Source organism: Lontra canadensis, unplaced genomic scaffold, assembly GCF_010015895.1.
Source record: "Lontra canadensis isolate GAN:19392208 unplaced genomic scaffold, GSC_riverotter_1.0 scaffold29, whole genome shotgun sequence".
In the NCBI taxonomy this organism is placed as follows: Eukaryota; Metazoa; Chordata; class Mammalia; order Carnivora; family Mustelidae; genus Lontra; species Lontra canadensis.
Genome location: NW_022631023.1, coordinates 2,185,217 through 2,202,886, shown reverse-complemented (window position 1 = coordinate 2,202,886; position 17,670 = coordinate 2,185,217). Strand labels below are relative to the sequence as shown.

The window sequence follows — 17,670 nt, the reverse complement described above, 5'->3', positions numbered from 1 at the left end:
TCGTGTTTATATCTGTCAACACGGACATAAATAGGTTTAATTCACTCCTTTCAGGTTTTTTTAAGAAGGTCTTTTTTAAAATTTTATTTATTTATTTATTTTAGAGGGAGGGAGGGAGGGAGGGGCAGCGGGCGAGAGAGAATATTAAGCAGGCTCCACACTCAGCAAGGAGCGCGACGCGGGGCTCGATCCCAGCACCCTGAGACCATGACCTGAGCTGAAACCAGGAGTTGGACACTTAACCGACTGAGCCCCCCAGACGTTTTTTAACTTAATATTTTAATCTAAAGTCTACCCCCAACTCGGGGCTCGTGCTCAGGCTCAGGCAAGGTGCAGACCCAGCTGTGACCAGACTCAGTGCTTTGAGCGGATGCGACAGCTTCTGAGACGCATCGACAGCTCCCGTTAGCGCCAGGCATAACCTGGAACTGGACCACAGAGATCGTGCCTTCTGGTTCCCCTGTTCCGCAGATGTGGGAGTGGACCCGTGGGGGGTGTGGGCCGGGCAGTGGGGGGGTCCCGGGCCTCCCGGCCTCTTGCCCTCTGTCCCGCTGCACAATCAGGGAGTGGCGGGCAGTGGGGCAGGGAGGGAAGCGGGATGGAGTCCTCACTCCAGGGCTCTTCCTCCCTGGCCATGTGAGTCTGGGCCATGGTGACAGAGTGCCTGGCAGGCTTCAGGGAGGGGCACCGGCTAGATGAGGCTGGGGGCTGAGATCCTGTCTGTCCCAGCAGAACCCTGCAAGGGGAGGGGGGAGGTGGGTCAGGTGGGGAGTCGGGAGAAGGAGAGGACATGAGCTCTGAGAACCGGGAGAGCCTCTCGGCAGGCTGGGCCCAGCGTGTCCTCTCAGCGAGCCAGACCGAGCGTGCGCGAGCCCCGTGTGCCCCGGGTGGACGCATGTGTGTGTACCAGCTACGCTTCCCGGCCTGGGTCCCAGCTCTGAAGGGTACGGAGCTGCTGCCTGGAAGAAGCCACAGCCCACATGGGCACTGTGGCGGGTCCATCCTCAAGGCAGGGGGCGAGCTGATCTCACCTCCCGGACCCTCCCCAGCACCTGTGAGCAGGATCCTTCCGCCACTCCCAGGTGTAGACGTGGGGCTGAGCCAGTGGCAGCTCGTTCTCCCGACTCTTCCAGGACGCCTTGCAAGAGATGTACAACCAGAAGGGCACGTTCCCAGGACAGCAGTTCAAGCCCCCGCGCCGGCCCTGGACGCTCCTGAACTTCCTGTCCTGGGCCACCGTCCTCCTGTCTCCTCTCTTCAGTTGTGTCTTGGGCGTCTTTGCAAGTGGCTCGCCCCTCCTGATCCTGACGTTCCTGGGGTTTGTCGGGGCAGGTAACGAATGTGAATGACGCGGCTCCGGCTGGGGGTCTTCTGTGCTGGAGCCTGGGAGCCGTCGAGGTGGCCGGCCCATTGGGAGCGGGGTCCCCCCAGAGTCTTTCTGGCCTCTGTCTGCTATGTCGCAGGGTCATGCGTCCCAGGGCCATCTGCCTACCGGCTCTTGTTGCATCGTGTGCTGCTGCTGGGGGCCGGCTCCTGGGTCTACAAGATGGTCTGGGGGTCTCCGAGGACAAGGCCATTACTTGACAGTCCTGTGCACAGTTCTGGGCCCTCAGGATGCCCCCGGAGCCTTAGTCGATGGTCGATGGTCGGGCACTCAGGCTCTCTCCCATCAGGCCCACCCCCTGTGCCCCCCAGACCAGGCTGGCCCTGCGTGGGAGTGGGGAGGGAGCAGGGAGAGGGCTGGCTTGCCCACCCCATGGAAGGTCAGAGGCAAAAGGTCAGGACCGCCCTACCCCACCGTCAGGTTTTCTGACTGGACGGCCAAGCGGCCGGTCTAACCTTGCCTTTCTCCTGTCTTAAAGCGTCCTTTGGAGTCCGCCGGCTGATAGGAGTAACTGAAATTGAAAAAGGCTCTAGCTACGGAAACCAGGAATTTAAGAAAAAGGAGTAATTGCCGGCGGTGATGGCGCACACGTAACCTGACGGTGGTGTCCATTAACTCGATTAGACACAGAACAACACACACATCGGAACAAAAGACCCTTAGAAATGATTTTTCTTAATAACTGGTGACTAATATTGACCAGGAAACCTTGAGCCAAGAGCGAAGCCGACAGAGGCCCCTGCAGAGGAAGACTCTGGCCGCACCCCTGCGTGGGGGCCGAGTCCACCACGGAGCCGGGCGCAGGGGCCGTGTGTGTGCGGGGGCGGAGGGTGGCCACGCCCGGGTCACGGGTCCCACCCCGATGTCATCTCCAGAGAATTCTGCTGCCAGAGGGGGCCTTTGGACGCTTTCTCTGCTTAAACTTAGATCCCATTTTTGTTTCAATCGGTTATTTCGGGAACTCACCCTGGCCCTTCGCCGCCTCCCGTCCCCTCGAAGAACTTTCCCTGTCCTCTCAGGAAGGGGGACATGCAGGTCCCAGGCCCCCAGAGCGCCCAGCGCGGCTGGTCCACGCTCGCCCGTGAGCTGGGCGCGCAGAGCGCTCCGGGGGCTGAGCACACCGAGTGTCGGATGGACGGGTAGCCCCATTTCACGGTCAGACCCCTGCTTTCCCGTCTCCTCCCTAACCCCGTGCGCAGGTACCTTGCGTCTGTTTTTATAGTTAAGGGGCCCCTTCCCCTGGTTGCTGGAGCCCCGTCCCTCTTTCCCCATGTGGCCTCCACGGGGCTGCACCCCGGCACCCACAGGGCCCTTGGATGCTGGTGTACAGGGTGGCCACCAGCAAACCTCTTCTGGCTGCGGACTGCTCACCGGGAGCTCCTCAGCTTCTGGAGGTTTTGTTTTTAGTCGGCCCAGGCCCATCGGTGGCGGCTCTCGGCTCCCTGATGAGAAGTAGCCGTGGGGAGCCTCGCCTGCACTCTGCCTGCCTCCCTTTCCCAAGCAGGCCCCGGTCCCAGGGGTGGCCTGCTCCCGTGTGGCCGGCGTCACCCCGGGGGCCTGGGGGTACTGCTCACCCTCAGCTGCCCCACCCCCTCCGTGGGGTGTCTCCCCGTACCTGTCGTGGGTCTGCTGCCCCAGGGGAGCTGCGTGTTCCACAGACGGAGGCGTGGGGCGAGGGCCGCTGGGCTGGTGGAAGAAGGAGCGTGGGGGGCCCCCCGCAGCCGGCTCCCCGGGCTCAGCTCAAGCATCCCAGGGCTGCCCGCCCTGCCCGCGTGGGACTTCCTTCCTAAGCCTCAGGCGTGCTGTTTCCAAGTCACACTCCCCTTGCCCTGTTTAGCAAGGGAAGGAACACTAGCGGTGTTGGCTCTGGTGGCCTGGAACCAGCATTCCCAAGAGAGGCGGGTGGAATTTTCTAGGAGAGGAGGTGGAGGAAAGAGGCGTGGGAACGATAGAAACGAAATTGGGCGAGTACCTATGCATTGGGCCAAAGTCTGTGTTTTGGGAGGGTTTCTGGAGACAGCACACGCGCTCTAGGGGGGCACTGCTGGATTCTGGGTGGTCACTGTGGTGAAGGGCGTGGTGGGGCTCCGCCCCCACGAGGCAGAGGCAGGACAGCCCCCCCTGTGTTCAAGCACAGCTCCCCTCCTTCCCAGCTCAGACCCCACACTGCAGGGAGGGACTGCCTTAGGCTGCTTTCCCTTCCACAGTGTGCCCGTCTGTGTGTGTCACTAACTCCCGGATGTCCCGGAGCCCAGACGCGTCACCTGCAAGACGCAGATTCAGATCTCCCACCCGTTAACCCCTAGCTCTCGATGAGTTCTCTGCCCTCGGGGTTGCTGCGCGCCCGGTGAGCCCGCCGGAGTCGCTGAGCGAGCCGCGCAGAGTCCCGCCGGCATGGAGACCAGGGCCCGTGGGTGTGAAATCTCAGCGATTCCCTTCCCATCTAACAGATGAGCTTGCGCACTTAGTGCCAAGACCTCGAGAGCAATAAAGTCTACACCATGAATGCTTGGGGGTTTTGTTTGTTTTTGGAGGGGGATGGGTTTCTTTTCATCCACCTCAGAAGGGAAACGGAGAGGGGAACTCCTTTAATTTTTTTAAATCAATCAGAATAGTGCTTTTCTTTTCTCCTTATGCCCCACAACTGAGCCTTCTCTGTTGCTGATGTCAATGTCCAAATTAAGGCCGAGTGCTTGGATCATGCGGGCTGGCCGTGGTTGGGGCGCACTCAGGCACCGGGCCCTGGGCATCCCCTGCGGGTGCCCCATAGGCTGAGCTCAGAGCCTGGGGGCTGCTGGTGGCTCATGTCTCGGCTCAGACCCATGCTGGGCCCCCAGACACCTCCCACGCATGCACCTGGGACCTGCCCAGCCAGTGCAGTTCAGGTCGTCACTACCCCTGGGGCGGAGGGCCCCAGCTTGTGTATCTCCCTCTGGGGAGTTCCAGGGACTTCAAAGCTGCCTGTGGCCACTACCAGCACCTGGGGACTCCGAGAGAGCAGTGTAAGTGACCGTCCCCACTGCCGGCAGGCCAGGAGGTGTTGGGGAAGGGCTTAGCCGGTCAGAAAGCATGTCCTCGTTTGCAGTTCATCCAAAGCAAGAAGTGACCCTGGCCATCCGGTGCTTGGTGGCAGCACAGCCCACCTTGAGGTGTCCCCACAGTCCCTGTCCTCAAGAAGCACAGAGTCTAGCGGAAGAGAGGAGTTCCGAATGTACAAACCACAAACAGCAACATAAAACAACAATGTAAACTACACTTAGTTGTAAACAACGCACGTGCGGTCCCCGATCCACCTAGAGTCTCCCCTCGTCTGTCCCTCCTACGCCCCCTCCAAGGCACAGGAACCTTTCCTTCCCCGCGTTTAGTTAGCATCGCAGTTGAGCTGAGCCAAGAGTGGGGCACGCCGTTCGGGGCGATCTCCGGGCTGTGACACTCCCATGTCGCTTCCTCTGCTGGGACACGGACAGGACAAGCCACACAGAATCTTTCCAGCCCGCTCATCTTCAGCCGAGCTGTCCAACCTTGTACGTCAGCTCACGCTTCCAAGTTCTCACCGACCCCTGCATGCTCTCCCGGCATGCAGCGCTCGGTGTCCCGTGGCATCCCGTGGCATCCTGTGGCGTCCCGTGGCTTCTCACACTTCCCCAGTCTAACCAGGCTTGGGGTGACAGCAGTGGGCCTGGCGTGCCTACCCGCTTCCTCTCTGGACACGGCGTGTCCGTGGCCCAGGTGCCCACTCCTTTCTCCAGCGAGTGAGCTCTTGATGGAAAGTGAGCCTCTGTGAGCGCCCGGGGCCCCGGGGCGGGTTCCACACCCTCGCCTGTCAGGGCCGGGACACCCCAGCGCAGGGAAGGGGTGGGGGTAGAACATGGCACGCTGTGTTCTGCTTGGCCGAGGGGTGGACACACATGAACTCAGTCTTAACATGAGCATTTGCTGCCATCCAATTCCGTGAAATTGGTGGCATCCCCATGAGCTGCTCAGGGACGTTAAGGAAAAGAGTACTTTTAGGGGACCTAGGAGATGGCCAGAGAAGTGGACACCAGCCAGCCCGGTCAGCAACCAAATGTTCCTTTCAAAGACAATGGCATTGCTTAACATTTTTAAGCTCTGTAATGACACGTCCTCCTGGAGTTTTCTTTTCTCATCAACTTTTCAGTTTCTTAACTTCCTGTTTCAAAAGTGATGGGACAGACGTCGAACGATAAGGCCCTGAAATGCACTAAGCCGTGTTAAGTTAAACTGAGCTACTTGAGGCCACGAAGAAATGCCTCTGGTCTGCCTGTATGTATTGTCTCAGACCCGTGAGATTTGTACGTTGTGACAATCAAATGTGACTCACCTAGATGCCGGGAAATGCCACTGGCTTCTGAACCACGGAAACGGTCTCCAAGTACTGTAACTGTGAATGAGCCTCTCTCTTTGGAAAACCACGCGGACCTCCGGCTCGGTGCGTGTGATGGACGTCGGGGCTCTGTTCCCAAACTGACAGATTGGTCCTGCCTGCCTGTTGGCCCGTTTCAAAGAGTGATGAATTCTCTACAGGGTGCAAATGTATTATATGGGCGTTTCCTTTTGTACACTTCATTTTTACAAGTTTTGCTACTCACAAGCTTTATGTAGTCCAGGATAGAGGTATTTTTGGCCTATGGGAGCCTGTGGGGGTGGGGTGGGGATGGGCGAGCTACCTGAGACTTTACCAGTCTGCGTCCTGAACAACCGGCTGTGTCCGCCATGCTCTGTGGCGATCGCTTTGTACGTGGGCGTGTCTGCACCTGCCCTGACGGTGGTACTTTCTAGATAAAATGCTGCAGGCGCCATGTGTGTCTCTTAACATTGCTGCTGTCGCCGAGAGGGAGGAAACATCCACAGGGTAAACATTGTCTCCAGCGTGCCCGTGTCCCCCCGGGAAGCGGGGGCCCCCGGGCCACCCGCCCACAGGGACCGCCCCCTCGGGGGGGCCTCCTGCAGGTCACGCTTCCCAAGCTTCTCCATTTCATGTAAGATGCTTTAGGAAGGGGAAATCGGAAAGGAGAGAGGCCATCCGGCAAGGGCAAGGGGAGAATCAGCCGGGGAACGTGCCCAGTGGCCCTCTGCCTAAACATGGGTCTTAAAAGCCATCAAGAACAAAAAGGTTTTCCAAAGTAGGCATGTATATATCAAAAATTATTTTTTTGTAACAACAAATTCATTCTGTGGAGAAAATCAAGGAACAATTTTTCTTCTTTATAAAGAAAAGAACTCTTGTTAGAACCGAGAGCTACCCAGGCTCTCACTTCTGTCTTGTGGAAATAAATTGAGCTGAAAGAACCCTGGTGTCACCTGTGCTCAGGGAGCAGCGCCCGTGATGTGCCTCCTGCTCTGCTCCCGTGTGGCCGTGGCCGCGGGGACAGGGCCACGTCCACGCTCCGCTCAGGCCACCTGAGACCAGGCTCAGAGAGGCTCTCCCTCAAGTCCCACGTCTAGACTCGTTTTTAAAAATGTTGTCCTCAGAGGGGCACTTGGGGGGCTCGGTCGGTTGAGCCTCCGACTCCAGGTGTCGGCTCAGGTCATGAGCTCAAGGCCGTGAGATCGAGCCCCGCGTTGGGCTCCACGCTCAGCTGGAGATTCTTTCTCTGCCCACCTCCCCCGCATGCTCGCTCTCTCTCAAATAATAAATAAACCTCTAAAAAATAAAAACATTGGTCCTCAGAGCACACGTGTGCCAGCACACACGCACACACACACACACAGAGGGTGGGATCTGGGGTGAGGGGATGCTCTTTTCCCAGGAGACAAAACCCGAGGGCCCTGTACCTCTTGGTGCTTGGGAATGGCAGGCTTGGGCCAGGCCCTCGTCCCCTCCGCACGTGTGCTGGGTCCTGGTGCAGCACGACTGTCCGCTGGCAGAAACGGGCAGCTGTGGAAGGCACCCTCAGACTCCACAGAGTCTCGCTCACATCCGGGTCACCCGGGGGTGGGCCATGCTTCATCAGGAGGCGCACCTGCTCTGGGGACACACCCCACCTCTGCTTTGGCTCTGCGGAGGAAACCCCGTTCGTCGGCACCAGCTCCTGGCCACCTGACGTAAGAAGCTGGGGGGGGCGTATGTACACACACACACACACACACACACGTGCAACACACCAGCACACGCAGACACAGGTACACGCGTGTGTTTGCTCATGCACATCTGTGTGTGCATGGACACACCAGGGTGCACACATGTCCACACACCAACACACACCCCAGGCTGTAAGAGGAAGCAGGGGTGCTGCTCTAGGAGCAACCCCACTAGGAAATGGTAGGAAATCACAACTTTATGCTCTGGAAATCATCCTTCTTTTCACGTCGTCTCATGTTTCACAGAACGCCCAGGACGGCTGAGCCGTCCAGGTAACCTGCGCAGCAGGGGAGTTTCCGGAAACAGAAGCTCCTCTTGACAAAAGTGCTCCCCGGAGGCTAAAAACCCAGGGAAGAGCCCCAGCGGTCCTAGGGCGTCTCCGAGGAAGTGGGTGACATCATCAGGTCCGGCTCCAGCCCTGTCCAGTCCAGGGCAGAACCCTGCAGCTATGGGAACACCCCCAGGAGGAGCACGTTTTGGGGACAGCGGGCGGAAGGAATGCATGGGGTGTCCGGCAGGTGGGACGACTGGGGGTTAGGGGCACGGCGTTCTCAGCTCTGCCCCCGGGAGAATCTGGCAGGTGGTTGAAGGGATCCCCTCCACTGTCTGGAGGGGGGCCCGACCCCCTACGATCACACCTGCGGGGTCCGGTAAGTCCTGCACACGGCCTTCCCGAGGGATGAGTGTGGCAGGGGAGGCCCTAGACGGGCACAGGAGGGGCTCCCTGAGGTCCCAGAGCGCCCGGAGCTGGCTGCTGTGTGCGGGAGCCTGGGGGGATCCTTACAGACAAGCACATGCTAAGTGACCTTACACCGAGACTAGAGTTGGGGGCGAGGATAGCCTGCTCCACGCTGTTTGCGAGACCACTGAGGATCTAAGGGTCCCTCGGGGGCATCTTGGGAGAGGGATTCTCCTTCCATCACGGGAAGGGGCGGGGAGCGCATACACCGGGCCCAGAGACCCGTAAGGACTCCCGGGAGCTGCACGGCCGGAGCGCACCCGGCCTGGCCAGGCTCTCAACCACCGTGCGGGACCGGAGAGCCTCCGGGGACCCTAGCCCCAGGCACCGCCCTCAGATGTGCGCAGTGTCCCGGTGAAGGACTCCAGCCATGAGGGACAGACAAGCAGACTCCCGGCTGAGGCCCCACAAGCGTCTGGATCCCCGGACCTGAGAGCATGGCCTGAGCCACTAGGCGTCCCCTGCTTTGACTTTTGGGAGCCCCCTTTCCTGGGGCTTGGCGCAGGCGTTTCTTCCTCTGTTTACAACCGCGGAAACAGATCATGGCTTGGTCTTAGCCTGGAAGAATCCCAAAGGGGCTCCTGTCATGGAGGGAATACGGGTGAGCCGAACACGCCGCGCCCCTGCCGCTCCCCACTCCCACCCCTGCACGCAAACAGTCCAAGGGCAAAGGCCGCCCTTTCCTCAGAGCACAGCTGAGCTGGGATGTCTGTCTTGGGCTGTGGGAAGCCAGGGATGGGAGACGGACCTCAGGTGACAGCCGTCAAGCAGGTCCTGGGTCCTGTGTGCTGCGCGCCTGCTGAGGCCGCCCGGCCTAGCCGGTCATTGTCCCACATCCCCCAGCTCAGAGAGAAGCAGGGAGTTGGCCATGCGGGAGGCACCCTGGCTGCTGTGGTTCTAGCCCCTTCCCAGCAGGAGAGAGTCAACGCAGGGGCTCCCCGCAGGACAGGGCAGGCTGGTGGAGGGGGGGCGGCAGAGGGAGGAGGCAAGGAGCAGCCAGCCGGGGCCACTGCTGGAGAGCCGCAGAGCTGGCCGGCAGTTGAGGCGGTGAAGGCTGGTCCTGGAGAGCTGCCGCGGGAGTGGGGAGCCCCAGGGTGACCCGAGCCCCGCCTCCCTGGAACAGAGGCAGAGACTCTCTGGGGCGGGCGTGCAGAGGAGAGGCACAGACGGCGGCGTGTGGGCCGGGGCGGGGGGTCCGTGCCACCAGGCCACCTGGCTTGGCTACCTGCCACCCCCCAGAGGAGAAAGCAAGCTCTGGGCCCCTAGGGCAGAGGCCGTGGTGCACTGGGAGCAAGGCGCCCACGGGGTCCGGCCTGCGCTCCCAGGGGTGCCGGAAGAGAGCGCAGGAGCCCCGGCTGTGGGAGGCACAGCTGCTCCCGGGTCCTCGTCCTCGAGGGGCCGGTTCTGGGCGGGGAACGGAGGGCGTCTCGAAGAGCAGAGAAGCATTTAGAATCGCAAGGTGTGTCATGAGGCTGCAGCTGGTCTGTTGAATTATGATCTGCGGAAGGAGCAGCACAGACCCTGACCTCGGCAGCCCTCGGGGACCTGAGACCCACGGGCCACTGTCCGGATGGGCGCTTTCAGTCCAGCCCCACGAAGGAAGTGGAGCCACAGGTTTATTCCTGAAACAGAGCCTCGCCGCATTTGCTGGATGAACCGGGGAGGGCTCGCCTCGGTCCCAGGTCACGCGTGGGCAGGAGGCAGACAGCAGAGGACCAGCACCTCTTACCCAGCAGGTGGGGGGCGGGGGGGGGGAGAGGGAAAGGAAATCTCCAGCCGGTCCCCTGAGCGCGGGGCCCCCGCGTGGGGCTCCGTCCTCCAGCCCGAGACACGACCTGGGCTGCAACCAAGATACGGACGCTCATCCAACGGAGCCCCCGGGGGCCTGAGTGGTCATTTTAAAACGTGCCCAGGAAAGCCAGAGCAGGACCTGCGGGTGGTGTAAACTCCAGTCCTTATCTGACTGTCCAGACTCCGCCTGCGAGCGGGTGGTCACCTGTAGAACGCCCGGAAGGACAGTTGTTCTCCGTTCACGCTTCCATCTCCCTCCCTCCCTCCCTCCCTCCCTCTCTCTCTCACACACAGAGTTTTCTGGGGAACTGGTCCGAGAGGGGCTCCAGGGCCCCCTCTGCCTACCCCAGGTTTCGGCGGGCCCCACAGTAAGTCTCCGTGCAGCCCTGAGCATTTCCGGAGGAGCTGGGTCATCCCGGACACACAGCCTTGAGCTTGTGTCTGGCAACGTCTCAGCGCGGTGTCTGGACGGGTCCCCGATGCCCGGGAGCCTTCTGCAAGTTCTCCCAGGCCGGCACCTAGGGGCAAGGGGGACAAGGCCCAGGGCTCTCTGCCTCCAGTGTCCCCTGAGTGCCCATGGCGTGGTCCGTGTGCAGGACTCCGAGCTGGGGACTGGAGGACGGAGGGAAGGCGACCTGCATGGAAGCTGCCAGAACAGGCTTAGGAAGTTCACGGCACAGGGAAGGGCGGGGAATGTCGCGGTGAAACCCAAGTCCCTAGACAGCACACTCAACCTGGGCCGTCCCCCCCACTGGGGAGGGTTCTGTCCCCCTAAAGACTAGAGGGCCAGGCCGAGGTGGGGCGGCAGGGATGGTGCTGGAAAGAAGCCCCAAGAGGAACATTCAGAAGGAAAAAGTGAAAACGATGCAGCACACGTGAGCGACCACGGACTCCGGTGCCTGGAGCAGTCACAGAGATGTCCAGCTAGTGAGGGGGCGGCTGGGGCTCAGATGGTGTCTACCTTCCGCTCAGGTCATGGTCTCCAGGTCCTGGGATCGAGCCCCATGTCGGGCTCCTGGCTCGGTGGGGAGCCTGCTTCTCCCTCTCCCTCTGCCTCTCCCCCTGCTCTCTGTCTCTATCTGTGCATCTCTCTTGAATGAATAAAGTCTCAAACAAAAATAGTAAGAGAAACCCCCAGGGGCCCATCCCCAAGGCCATTGCAGCCTCACACGCCCTGCCCTGCCATGTGACATGCGCACGCGTCTCTCCATCCTCCCTCCCACGGTGTGTTTATCCCTGAAGGGCAGTGACAGCAGTGACGTCGCTGGCCCCGTGCCGTTCTGGGAACTTCTGGGCTTTACCTCAGTGTCATCACAACCCGGGAGGAAAGCCTGAGCACTCAGTTTCCCCGGTCAGCCTGGCACCCGGCAGCCTCAGTCCATCCTCCTGGATCGTGTCCCGGGATACACACGGAAGCACGTGGACCGGTCGTCCCGCCGCCCTCGGCTCATCCAGAGTCGCCGTGGGACTCACACAGGGAGCTGCATGTCATCCTGCTGCCATAGAGTTTCTTGGTATGATGGTGGCGGAGTCCATCCCTAGTCCTGCCGGACGCCTGCCACTCTGGGCCATGCAGCCGGGAACCTTGTATCCGAAGTGCTCTGTGTGGGAGCTTAGGGCCGGGGTCTGGGGGCCTCCCAGATCCTACCTCTGTTTCCTCAAATGTGTGTGCCATTCCCATGTCCAAACTGAGTGCGGACGTGGCTTCAGCCCTCACCTCCTTGTCTGCTCTGGGGGACAGGAGGGTGACAGGTGCATGTGAGTGTTGGGGTCCCCTCTGGGAGATGCTCTGTAGCTTCCCTCTGCTTCCCACTGTGGTGGTGGCCTTTTTCTTATTGCTTCATAAGAATTCTCTTAAGAAAATTTTTTTCAGGGCACCTGGGTAGCTCAGTGGGTTAAAGCCTCTGCCTTCGGCTCAGGTCATGATCCCAGGGTCCTGGGATCGAGCCCCACATTGGGCTCTCTGCTAGGCTGGGAGCCTGCTTCCTCCTCTCTCTGCCTCTCTCTCTGCCTACTTGTGATCTCTCTCTCTCTTAAATCTTAAAAAAAAAAAAACCTTAAAATCAAAATCTTAAAAAAAAAAAATTTTTTTTCTTTCTTCTTTTTTAAAAAATAACATAAAATGTATTATTTGCCCCAGGGGTACAGGTGTGGGAGTCGTCAGGCTTACACACTTCACAGCACTCTCCATAGCATATACCCTCCCCAGTGTCCATCCCCCAGACACCCCATCCTTCCTACCCCCCTCCCCTTGGCAACCCTCAGTTTGTTTTGTGAGATTAAGAGTCTCTGATGTTTTATCTCCCTCCTGATCGCATCTTGTTTCATTTTTCCCTCCCTACCCTCCCAAGCCCCCCATGTTGCATCTCCACTTCCTCATATCAGGGAGATCATATGATAGTTGTCTTTCTCTGATTGACTTACTCTCAGCATGATACCCTCTAGTTCCATCCACGTTGTCGCAAATGGCAATATTTCATTTCTTTTGATGGCTGCATAGTACTCCATTGTGTATATATATATCACATCTTCTTTATCCATTCATCTGTTGTTGGACACCTAGGGTCTTTCCATAGTTTGGCTATTGTAGACATTGCTGCTATAAACATTTGGGTGCACGTGCCCCTTCGGATCACTACGTTTGTATCTTCAGGGTAAATACCCAGTAGTGCGATGGCTGGGTCGTAGGGCAGCTCTAGTCTCAACTTTCTGAGGACCCTCACGCTGTCCTCCAGAGCGGCCGCCGCAGCCTGCGTTCCCACCAGCAGTGCAGGAGGCTCCCCTTCCTCCACGTCCTCGCCAGCACCTGCCGTTTCCCGACTGGTCACTTTCAGCCGTTCTGACTGGAGTGAGGTGGGGTCTCACTGTGCTTCTGATTTGCATTTCCCCACCCCCTAGAGCGATTCACGTCCCCAAAGACGTCCTGCCACTCCTTTCCCCCAAAGTCTTCCAGTGTTGCTGCTTCCAGACACGTGACCAGTAAGCCAAACCACGCATGTGGCTCTCCCCCATATCCGTCCCCTCCAGCCCTGCCCACGGGAGGGCCTCCTCGCTCCAGGGGCCTCTGGGGACACACGTGGATCGGGCTGGGGTACAACGCAGGGGACCCGTGGCTGGCACCACCCTATGAAGTGGAGCCTCTTGTGAATCAGACCTGTGAGGCTCTTTCTGCGGACAGGTGCGCCGGGCACGCCATGAGGCCAAGGTGTGCGCTGGGGGGCAGGCATGAGGGCGGCACAGGCGATGGAAGGGTGTGGACCTCCGTCTGTGGGTCTCCAGCCTGTCCCTGCTTGATCGCAGATGCCCCGCTGCCCTCACATGACACACTCCTGCCCAACTGCAACCCAGGCTTTGTCGTACCTCGCCCAGGGTCGCCGGTTCCGATCGCACTTGCTACTCCCTGGCAAGGCCCGCGGCAGCTACCCAGAGCCAGGAGCACGCAGGGGCTGCTTTCACATGCCGTTAAGCTCTCTGAAGCGTCACTCCAAAATCCCAGGACCCTGTGCCCCGACTCTCCTCCCAACAGTTCTGTGAGCGTGGAGGCCAGTGGGATGGGGGGCCTCGTGAGACGCCTGACCAGCTGAAGGTCTCTGTGGCTCTCCAGGGAAGAGGGGATGCTTTCCCTTATGGGGGGGAGGGAGGCTGCTCCTGTTGGCCCCCAGGTCGGGGGGCTGTGGAGTTCAAGACCCTCGGGCTTGTCTAGTAAACTTCACCACCGCCCTGAGTCTCAGGTCCCGTTTGATTCTAATTAGGGCTTGTCCATAGCACAAGATGCCTGCCCATCGCAGCTCTCCTTCCCTTTCGATTTTATTTTCTAAGGTTTTATTTATTTATTTGTCAGAGAGAGAGAGAAAGAGAGAGAGCATGAGCAGGAGGAGGGGCAGGCAGGGAGAGAGAGGAGGAAGCAGGCTCCCACTGAGCAGGGAGCTCGATGCAGGGCTCGATCCCAGGACCCTGAGATCATGACCTGAGCTGAAGGCAGAGGCTTAACCCACTGAGCCACCCAGGCGCCCTTACTTCCCTTTCGATTAAGGTAAACAATCATCCAGTTTTCCCGAGACCGTCTCTGTGTTAGCCCTGGAGTCCCCACATCCCAAAACCCCTTACTCATGGGCGAACCGGGAGACCCTCACGTTTACAGCCAGGTCCTGGGCGTGACTTCCAGCACAGCGGCTGCGGGGTGACACAGGCCCCAGCGACAGGCTCCGAGAGAGGGCCGAGGGCACACCTGTCAGTGTTGGGCCTGGAACCCTTCACTGGCTGAAGACATTTTCGTTCACATCCGAGAAACATCTTGTAATTAAAATTCTGTTAAAATAAGGGGAACTTGAGGACCCCAAGACAAAGCAACCGGTAGCATCTTTAAAATTTACTTTACTTTAAATTTGCAGAATTTACTTTAGAAATTTACTTTCAAATTGCAGAATTAAGATTCACAAGTGTGTAGGGAGTGAGATCAGTTCATTTGGGGCCCCAGGTCAAATCCCGTTTAGGGGCCCAAGGGCACCAGGCCGCGAGCGCAGCTCATGGAGACGCTCAGGCTAGTTCCCCAGCCGGGCCTGAGAAGTCATTTGGGGACACCGTGTATCAGAGTGAGGCAAGCAGAGTGTCCTGTTCTTGGCAGGGACCTGGGGATCCGGCCCACGAGGCCATCCTCAGTGGAGGTCTAACCACCTCCCGCCACCCCAGGGCCTTCCTGCCCCCCAGGCGGAGCTTCCAAGACCACATAACCCACTTAGAAGGTGGCCCCAACTAATGGCCACTTAAAAATGCATAACCACGGCTCCTGCCAGCTCCTCAGCGTCCTTGGGAGGATGGATCCCCAAGATCTCTCTGGAAGGGCTCAGGGAGGCCTGGAGTCAGTTTCTCCTTCAGTCTGCCCCTCCCCCGCGCGGGGGGCTTTGTCGCAGGCTGGGTCTGCACCCGGCCTTTGGCATCAGGACGAATCCTGCGGCTGGGAAGGCCCAGGTCTCTGTTTGCCCATTTTCTGCTCATCAGTAACCCACGCGGGGGCGCGTCCCGCCTCCCGCTCTCCAGCGGGCTCCCGGTGAGCGCCGGCCTCAGCTCGGACCGCGGGACTGGGCTCCTGCAACCCCGAGGGGCCCCGGAGTGTGGGACGCTGAGCGCACTTGGGGCCACAGCTCCCAGGAGGAGAGTTCTCCGGCTGCCCCAGCTGCCCGGGGTCTGCTCTCCCGCAGGACTTCGCTGGGACCCGCGCAGAAGCGCTCGCTGTGGGCACCCCAGTGCCTGGCGCAGAGCCTGGACCCCCAGGAGGGCGGGGCCTCCCTCCGCTCCCAGCCACGCCCACTCTCCGGGGTCTGGGTGTCCAGCCGGGGCAACGCACAGCAGACTCTGGGAACGGAGGCCCAGATGAGTAGGGGGTCGTGTTCTCCTGCGACAGGAGTCCACTCCGACCTGGCTCAGCAGGCTGACAAGGTCACGGCCACCGTCTGGCCCCGGAGCCGGCCACCTGCATCTCATGGGCCTGCACGTGGTCCTGCAAACAGCGCGGGCTCTCGGGGGATGGGAATGTGTGCGCCTGCTTTCCTGCGGCCCCTGGGAGGCCCTGGCCAGGGCCGCGTAGGGTTGTCTGCAGGCTGACTCCGGAACATGCTACAGCACCCGCCCCCCCACCCCCCCCCCCCCCCCCCCCCCCCACCCCCCCCACCCCGCTGCCCCGCAGGGCTGGACCTCAGGTGGCGGAACCGAGGCCAGAGCAAACAGGCTCGCAAGGGAGTCGAGGGGCTTCCACGGCCCAGGACCCCCAAGTGCAAGGGACTGTGGCCTGAGAAGACTCAGCTTGCAGCCCTTCCCATGATTACCAAGCCTCAGGCCTCGTCCCCCAGGGACACAGGGGCCCAACCTCCAGGGAAAGGGCCTACCTGGTTTTAAGAAAGTCCTGAAGGCACCTCTTTACTGTAAAGACCCTCAGACTCAGCTGGTTTTATTTAGTTCCAATATCTCCGCATAAAGTTCCGATGAGAACAGTCACCCCTTTCCCAGGAGCGTTCTCAAATGACAGGAGGAGTTCAACAGCCCATTTCATTTCTTTGAGTACTTAACACACTCACCCCATAGCCCTGGACACTGGGAGAAGCTCCAACATCCGGCCTGTCTGCAGGTGTCCCACTCCTCTCTCCCCCAGGGATACGCATGCGTTCAGCAGCGGCACACTGCAACTTGCACAGGTCCCCATGGAGAGGGTGATGAACCTCAACTCCACCGGACAGAAGCTCCTGTGTTCGGGACCCTCCCAGCCCCACCCCATATACCTCTCCATCTGGATGTTCACCTGCACCCTTTATCACATCCTTTAGTGTATGATGAACCCACAAATGTGTTTCCTTGAGATCTGTGAGTTGCTCTAGCAGATTAGTCCGACCAGAGGAGGGTCCTGGGAGCCCTGATTTGTAGCGGGTGGTTGGAAGTGGAGGAAACCCTGGAACCTGCTGATGGTGATTGGCATCTGACCTGAAGCCGCAGGTGGGGGGACTCACGTCTTTACCTATTCTTATTGGGTTGGTTTTTTTCTTCTTGATTTGCAGTAACTCTTTATATATTGTTTATTATGAAGATTTCATTCTTTGTGATGTATATTCCCCCCCCTTTTTTTTTACCTGTTTATTTTTTGACTTTGTTTATGATGTTTTTCTCCTGGCATATGTTTCTATTTTTATGGTCAGACTTGTCCTTCTTTTATGTTTTGGTCTCTGGATTTTGACATATCATAGGAAGGCCTTCTCCACTCCAGGGGTAGAAGAGTTCACCGTATTTTCTTCTAATAATTTCATGGCTTTGCTTTCTACATGCAAATGTTTGATCTCCCTGGACCGTACTCTGGGGCAGAGTTAGGAGCGTGGATTTAACGGGATCTTCTTCCAGTTGGATACTGAGTTGTCCCAACAGAATGTATTTAATGCCTGTCTTGGTGTTGACTTGTTTTCAAATATCTGATAAGCCTCACCAAAGCCCTATGAGATGAGCATCAATTCCGTTTGATAAGGAGATCCACAGCAGTAAAGTGGGGGACAAGCTGGGATTCAACGAACTACACACGTGTAAACCCTCAAGCACGTGGAAACACTACTCGATCCGGCGGGTACACCGCTGGGCTGAAACAGAAGCGTCCTGCTACGCGGGGAGCCTGGGCGGTGGTGGGGATAAATGGGCAGAAAGGTCTTGTCCTGTTGAACTAATGTGGCCCTACTCCTGAAAACAGTCGAGAAAGAACAGAAAAAAACTTCTACTTCTTTATTCAACGTCTCAGTGCTGGGCTTTCCTAACACTTCCCAAAGACTTTCATTTAGGTCCCCGTTCACCTTCGACCTAAGTTCCAACCTGATCTAAATTCCCACATGTACTCAGGCCTGTTTCTCACTCATGATGTCATTCTGCTGGCCTGTGGGCAGGACACTGTCCACACGACCCCCAACTTGTTCAGCTCTCAGCGAGAGCTGCCTTGTAGAGTGTGAGCATGACTCCTCCTTCCCAGAATTTTCCTGGCTACACTTTCTTTATTTCTAATATCATATCTGAAATTAGCCATTCTAGGCAGAGGAAGACTTAGCCTGTTGATAGTAATGATTGTAAGGATTGCATTAAACTTAGAATCCAGGGTGGGGGAGTTGACCGTCCAAACCCAGCCCAGAGCAT

General features: G+C 58.7%; 1 protein-coding gene across 3 annotated transcripts in view; it reads left to right on the top strand.

Moving 5' to 3' along the window:
• The window catches only part of AGPAT3 (1-acylglycerol-3-phosphate O-acyltransferase 3), an 80,795-nt gene extending 78,475 nt beyond the window's left edge, over positions 1-2,320 (top strand). For all 3 annotated transcript variants that reach the window (XM_032865224.1, XM_032865226.1, XM_032865225.1), the window contains exons 8-9: positions 1,134-1,332; positions 1,863-2,320. In XM_032865224.1, the coding sequence (XP_032721115.1) occupies positions 1,134-1,332; positions 1,863-1,951 (288 nt within the window). In that variant the 3' untranslated portion in view covers positions 1,952-2,320. The remainder of the gene's footprint in view (positions 1-1,133; positions 1,333-1,862) is intronic.
• The last annotated feature ends 15,350 nt before the right edge of the window (positions 2,321-17,670 follow it).